Source organism: Hevea brasiliensis, chromosome 16 (genome assembly GCF_030052815.1).
Source record: "Hevea brasiliensis isolate MT/VB/25A 57/8 chromosome 16, ASM3005281v1, whole genome shotgun sequence".
Lineage (NCBI taxonomy): Eukaryota > Viridiplantae > Streptophyta > Magnoliopsida > Malpighiales > Euphorbiaceae > Hevea > Hevea brasiliensis.
The window spans coordinates 61951485-61958891 of record NC_079508.1 but is presented as its reverse complement, the minus strand read 5'-3'; the positions used below and the strand labels follow the sequence as shown (position 1 = coordinate 61958891).

Here is a 7407-nt window from a genome sequence, read left to right as displayed (position 1 = left end):
AGTTACAACATTTTTTGATTTAAAGGAAGATTTTGTATGCTTACCAAGTGCACATACTTTGCATTGAAACTCTTTTTCAAATCTTAACTTTGGAAGGCCTCTAACAAAATTTCTTCTAGAAAGTTTAGCAAGTGTACTCATGCTAGCATCTCCTAATTTTCTATGCCACAACCATGCACTATCATCCGAAGTCATAAAGCATATTTCACAATTTTCTTTAAGACTTGTTAAATCAAGTAGTTAAATATTATCTATTCTAGCACCAGCAAACATAACATTATTTCCATGAATCTTACAATGTGTAGAAGTAAAAATGACTTTAAAACCATTATCACACAGTTGACTAACACTTAAAAGATTATATTTTAATCCTTGTACTAATGCAACATTCTCAATGCAAGGATTTTTACCAATAGTTCTACATCTAATAATTTTAGCTTTACTTTTATCACCAAATTTGACATAACCTTCTTCTTTCAAAGTAAGAGAGGAGAATTTGCCTTTATTTCCTGTCATGTGCCTAGAGCAGCCACTATCTATGTACCAGTGTTCTGTTTCCAGCATACTCTTTAGGCAGACCTGAAATCAGTTAACTGTCCTTAGGTACCCAAGCAGGCTTGGGTCCTTGTATGTTAGTAATATTAGTATAACGATCGGACTCCAACCACTAGAGGAATTGTTCCCTTTGGCTGTAAGCCTCACGGTTTTGTCCCATAGGTAGAATGGAGAACTTCCCAGGAGGTCACCCATCCTAGAATTTCTCTCAAGCGAGCACGCTTAACCCTAGAGTTCTTCTAACTCTCCAGACCATTCCACCAAAAGGCGCCTCTAGTGATTAGTTCCCCCATTTTATATATCATTACTTTTTGAACCCAAGACCATCTCTGTGCTTTGCAGATGTGAGATTTGCCTAAGGGACCTTTCTCCCCCCCTTTTGGGACTCAGCGTCCTCGCTGAGGTTTGCCCCACCATCGCCCAAGAGGACACGCGAGCAGCTCTGATACCAATTGTAATGACCGGGCTCCAACCACTAGAGGAATTGTCCGCTTTGGCCATAAGCCTCATGGTTTTGTCCCATAGGTGGAATGGAGAACTTTCTAGGAGGTCATCCATCCTAAGATTTCTCTCAAGCGAGTATGCTTAACCCTGGAGTTCTTTCAACTCTCCAGGCCATTCCACCAAAAGGCGCCTCTAGTGATTAGTTGGAAGAACTCCAGGGTTAAGCGTGCTCGCTTGAGAGAAATCTTAGGATGGGTGACCTTCTGAGAAGTTCTCCATTCCACCTATGGGACAAAACCGTGAGGCTTATGACCAAAGTGGACAATTCCTCTAGTGGTTAGAGCCCGATCATTACAATTGGTATCAGAGCCGCTCGCGTGTTCTCTTGGGCGATGGTGGGGCAAACCTCAGTGAGGACGCTGAGTCCTGAAAAGGGGGGGAGAAAGGTCCCTTATGCAAATCCCACATCGACAAAGCATGGAGATGGTCTTGGGCTCAAAAAGTAATGATATATAAAATGAGGGAACTAATCACTAGAGACGCCTTTTGGTGGAATGGCCTGGAGAATTGGAAGAACTCCAGGGTTAAGCGTGTTCGCTTGAGAGAAATCTTAGAATGGGTGACCTTCTGGGAAGTTCTCCATTCCACCTATGGGACAAAACCGTGAGGCTTATGGCCAAAGCGGACAATTCCTCTAGTGGTTGGAGCCCGATCATTACAATTAGGTAGGGTTCCTTTAGGCACCCATACTTTCTTTGCCTTAAAGGTTCCTTTCCTAATAGGACAAGCATTAATCATATGACCTTTATGATTACAATAAAAGCATGTAATATTTGGTTGAGAAGAAGATGAAGCTTTAACAAAATAATGTTTGTATTTTTCATATTTCATAAATCCATCATAAGCAATTCCAAATTTTTCATTTGTGGATCTTTGATTCCCAAGAAGTATATCAAGTGTTTCTTTTCCTTTTATAAATTTAGTTAAATCTCTTGTCAAAGATTTAACTTTTGCTTCAAGAATTCTGTTTTTCTCAAGAAGTTGTTCACAAACTTCTTTTGATCTTTGAAGCTCATCATTGACTTCCTTAAATAATTTCATTTGAGATTTGTAAAATTCATTTTCCTTTGAAGCCATACTCAAAGAAATATTTTCTGATCTTAAAGCACAATTTTCATGTATCAAAATTTTACATTTCTTTTTAAAAGATCTATATTTATCATATGTTTTTACAAATGTAAGTTCTAACTCATCAACATTAGAAGGTTCAAGATTTACCTCATTTTCACTATCTTCAATGTGTGAGCTTTCACCTTTTTCTTCAATTGTCATCATACAAGTATTTGAAACATTTTTGTCACTTGTTTCATCATTTGATGAAGAGTCACTATCACTCCATGTTGTCGCCATTGCCTTTTTACTTTTATCTTTTCTAAACTTGTTTTTCTTCTTCAATGTAGGACACTTTGGCTTAATGTGGCCTGGTTTGTTACACTTATAACAAACTATTTCACTTGAATGATTTGGAGTCTTTGGAGCATATTTCTTTGTGAACTTCTTGTATTTGCTTCCACCTTTTCTAAATGTTCTTTTAAATCTCTTGACTATCATAGCCATATCTTCATCATCATCACTTGAAGCACTTGAATCATCACTTGAACTAGCTTTGAAAGCAACACTTTTCTTTTTCTCATCTACCTTTTCAGATATGAAGGCTATACCTTTCTTTTTCTTTTGATCACCTTCTTTTTCATCTTTCTTGTAGATCATCTCATGTGCAATGAGAGAACCAATTAGCTCATCATAGGTGTACTTTCTGAAATCCTTGGTGTCTTGAATAACAGTAGTCTTTGCTTCCCATGACTTTGGAAGAGAACTCAAAATTTTCTTTACAAGTTATTGTTCCTCAAATCTCTTTCCAAGAGCTTTAAGAAGATTAACAAGATCTGTGAATCTGGTACTCATTTCAGTAATAGTTTCACCAGGTTTCATCTCAAATAACTCATAATCACGGATGAGGAGGTTTGCCTTTGACTCTTTCACCACATCGGTTCCTTCATATGTGACTTCTAGTTTGTCCCATATTTCTTTTGCAGTTTGGCACCCTGAAATACGATTATACTCATTAATATCAAGAGCACAATGGAGAATGTTAATAGCTTTGGCATTTGTAGAAATTTTCTTCCAATCATTATCATCATATTCAACTTCAGCTTTAGGAATTTGCACAGTTCCTTCACTGGTTTTATAAGGAATATAAGGACCATCTTTAATTATTCTCCAAACATCAATATCAACAGATTGTATAAAGTTTCTCATTCTAGTTTTCCAAAAAGAGTAATTTGTGCCATTAAAAAGTAGTGGTCTAGTGATTGAATAACCTTCAGCTAAGGGAGTAGGTATACCAGCCGAGTTTCTAGATGAACCAGCTATGTGTATGGATCACTCTAAGGTGTTTAATCCTCAAGCAAGAGAGACAAGCTCTGATACCAAATTGATGTCCCAAAATATGTCCAAGAGGGGGGTGAATTGGACTTTAAAAATAATTTTTTCGGTTCTTGCTCAAAACTTTTGAAAAATTACAGCTTGGTTCAACCTAATTTTCTACTGTGAAATATGTGCAATACTGCTCAATTGATAAGTTGATACAAGGTTGGCTCATAAGCATTCAGTATACTGATTTAACAGAATATATTAGCATTCAGTGAAAATTTCAGTAATCTGAATAAGATCACAACACAGCAAACAGAGTAGTACACCAAATATATTAGTTAACAGCAGATATAACAATAAGCAAATTATTTCAGATATCAGCAGATTCAACAGTAAACCAGTTTTCTCAGTTTGCAGCAAAGTTAACAGTAAACAATATCAATTTTTTTTATCTCAGCAAAATCACTTCAATCAGAAAGTTAAAATGCATAAATGTAAGAAGTAAGCGTTGAGAAAATTGAACACTGAATTTCTATAGTGGTTCGGCTCAACTAGCTTACATCCACTCTCTCAAAGATCCCACTTTGAGTCTAAAATCTTCACACTTCTACCAAGTGTTATCCCAAACATTTTTCACAATCAAGCTTCAATAGGTGCTTGAATGACCTCTCATAAATGATAAGAAAGTGTTTAAAACTCAATCTCACTCAATACAACAGAATCTATAAATAAGAGATGAGTAGGTAAGCCAATGATGAGTAATAAAAACAATTTGAGCACTTTGAATGAAAGCTTTAATGATCTTAAAAGGTTAGGAACAGTAGAGAGACTTTCATTTTTTGTGAAAAATAGCCAAGGATAGATGTATTTATAGCTTTGGAATATTTCTGACCGTTTGAGAACTCATTTGAACGTTACAATTTCAAATTTCAAGAAAATAGCCGTTATTTTATCTTTTATGTGATGTTGTGCAGAGTTGAGACAGTTAGCATACCAGAAAAAATAGCAAACCAGTTAGCATACCAAAACAAGTAGCATACCAGGAAAACTTTTCTGCATAACTTTGAAAACTTTAAAACTTTACACCAAATCATAATCAAATGCTTTTAGGCCATTTATGATATTCAAAAGAAAATAATTGAGAGATTAAAAATAAGTGTCATTGGCTTCTACTCCTCAATTCTTTTCACAAATAATCCTAAAAGTTAAAACTAACTTCTATACTACATGTACCTTTAAATTTGATCTTCAATGCAGGTTTGGAAGGTAACATTTTCTTCCTTTATCTCCTTTGATTCGTCCTGTGTTATCTTAAAATGTCATCATTCCTTTAAAAGTATGAATCCATCGTGAATTCTTTGAGTTTTTTCTTTGTTATTTGAGAAGCACAATACTTAAAATAAGGTTAGTTTGATTCTAGTTGAGTTTTGATATCATCAAAATCTATGCTCATTTGAGCTTATGGGGTCAACAATATTGAATTTATTTCTTTAATTTCATTATAAGTAAATCATATACACTCAATTGAAAAAATTAATAAAAAATATCTCCTTTATAATAATATTATTATGAAATTTACAATATCAATCAACAAATTAAAAGTTTTAATTTTTAATATAAAAAATAGGAGTATAATTAAGGTATATCCTAATAATATTAATTATATTTGAAATTAATATTTAGATCAAAGTATATTATTAAATATAAAATAAATAAACAATCAATCAAATAATATGAAATTAACAACATAAAATAATAATTGTTAGACTATAAAACTTAAAATATCCTTTTATTTTAATTTTATTTAATTTTATCACTAAATTAAGACTCATTGATATCATCTTAAACCCACTTGCCTGAGTAATTTTGGGGTTAAAAAATAGACACTGCTTTGTTCATTCCTCTGGTTAGACCCAACAAACAACTTCCTATATATACACCATGTCTCTCACTCTCAGCGTGTTCTTCATCTCTCTCTCTCTCTCTCTCTCTCTCTCTCTCTCTCTCTCTGGTTTGCTTGCTTTCTTTCTGGCAAAGAGAAGCCAAAATGGGTGCTCTTGATTACCTCTCTAACTTTTGCACTGTCACCAGCACAAGAAGCAAACGCAAACCAATGCAGGTACTAATTAGCAGCTTCCAACCTTTTTCTACCTCCTTTGGCTTATGATCTGTAAAAGAGATGATCGTTATTCTCACTCTGTCTCTTGCCTGTCTTGCTTCTTCAACTCCGTATCATGAACCTTTCTTTAAAATATATGGGTTGCCTGAGTCTTTTTTCCCCTGTTTTTCAGACTGTTGAAATCAAAGTGAAAATGGACTGTGATGGCTGCGAAAGAAGAGTTAAAAATGCTGTTACCACTATGAAAGGTTCGTCCATGAAGTTCTCCATCTCTTTCTCTCTGTCTGTCTTTCTTTGTTTGTTCTTGTTCCTTCATTTAAGTTTACTTCTGTCTCTCTGAATCATACATTTGCAGTGACCTGTCAGAGAAGCAATCACCCAATTAAAAGAAAAAAAAAAGTATCTAAGAAAAAACAAAAGCTTCTTTTTTGTTTGATGTATACAAAATATCGAAACTGGAAACAAATGAATCTGCTGTGACCCTTAAAAGAAAAGATATCTTCAGTTCTTTTAGCTTTAAAAATATTTATCTTTTTGTCAATATGATGACAACTTCCAATTCAATCATGTAAGAGTGGGTGAGAGTGCTCTTAGATAGCTAACAAAGGGTTAGAAAGGTAAGTCCGTTAATATTGTTATTGTCTTTACTGTGAGTAGGCTAGAATATTTTGTTGTTAAGCCTCTCATACTCCAATATTTTGAAATACAATCTCTATATATTGGGGGAAAGAAAAAGAATGGAAGGAAATTTTATGTTTTGTTCGAAAAACGAAGCCTTTGAATCTCAATATTTGAAAGATACATATCAAGCTTTCCCACATTCTTTTCGCTAGTGTTCGGTCAACTATTTTCATATTCATTTTCCAGCATCTATTGAAGACTTTAAATATTACAAAATTACAAATTTTCTTTTATTTTGTTTATAACATCACTAATTTAATCACTAGCTAATTACATATAACCCATGTCCATGCATAAGCAGGTGTAAAGACGGTGGAAGTGAACAGAAAACAAAGCAGGGTGGTAGTAAGTGGATATGTTGATCCAAACAAGGTGTTAAAGAGAGTGAAGCGCACTGGAAAGAGAGCAGAATTTTGGCCTTATATCCCTCAACATCTAGCTTACTACCCTTATGCATCTGGTGCCTATGACAAAAGGGCACCAGCAGGCTATGTTCGCAATGTTTTGCAAGCTTTTCCAGCCTCTAATGCTCCTGAGGACAACATTGTCTCTGTCTTTAGTGATGATAATGTGCATGCATGTTCTATCATGTAAGCAACTAATTTTAATTAGTCTTATGAATTTCTGAAAAATGGGTTGCTTTTCTTTTTGTAATCAAGACCAGTTCCTTGTAATAATATATGTTTGCATTGCCTTTTCTTTTTATATGTGTGTTTGAGTTGATGGGAGATGAAAAAAAATAAATTTGAATCCAGACGATTTCCTCATTCGGGATAAATCATTTATAATAAAATAATTGAATTGAATTATATTATTGCATAATCTTATGTATCCCTCTAATATGAATTTTGATTAGAAATGCATAATATTTTCTTTTTTATTTTTTTAATGGAATTAAAAAGAATGAGGTTATTTGTAAGCTTTAATTTGCACTATTTTCAAATATTATATATGATATATTTTTCCCCTTCTTCATTAAAGAGGCTTCAAAAAGAAGAGAATTTGAGTGTTGGTTAATATTTTTGTGGTGAATTATATTCAAATGGGAGACATAATTTCTAAGATCGGATACTTTGAAGAATAAGGTTCTCCTTTTGTCCACCACAAATACACGAATAACGCCATGTAAATCATATTTATGACTCCAAATTAGACGGAATCAATTCAATTTGCTA

The 7407-nt window shown here is 33.9% G+C and overlaps 1 protein-coding gene across 1 annotated transcript; it reads left to right on the top strand.

Annotated features, from left to right (window-relative positions):
• The first annotated feature begins 5419 nt into the window (after positions 1-5419).
• LOC110658966 (heavy metal-associated isoprenylated plant protein 21) lies at positions 5420-6937 on the top strand. The gene is made up of 3 exons (XM_021816767.2): positions 5420-5551; positions 5724-5799; positions 6534-6937. Exons 1-3 carry the CDS (start codon positions 5480-5482, stop codon positions 6824-6826), a joined length of 441 nt encoding a protein of 146 aa, XP_021672459.1. The 5' UTR covers positions 5420-5479; the 3' UTR covers positions 6827-6937.
• Positions 6938-7407: the final 470 nt, after the last annotated feature.

What these genes read in the sequence shown, in the direction of transcription:
- LOC110658966 (XM_021816767.2), top strand. Translation starts at nt 5,480, where the DNA reads ATGGGTGCTCTTGATTACCTCTCTAACTTTTGCACTGTCACCAGCACA. An exon ending in GCAAACGCAAACCAATGCAG is followed by an intron (nt 5,552 to 5,723) that starts GTACTAATTAGC and finishes CCTGTTTTTCAG; the next exon opens with ACTGTTGAAATCAAAGTGAA. An exon ending in TGCTGTTACCACTATGAAAG is followed by an intron (nt 5,800 to 6,533) that starts GTTCGTCCATGA and finishes ATGCATAAGCAG; the next exon opens with GTGTAAAGACGGTGGAAGTG.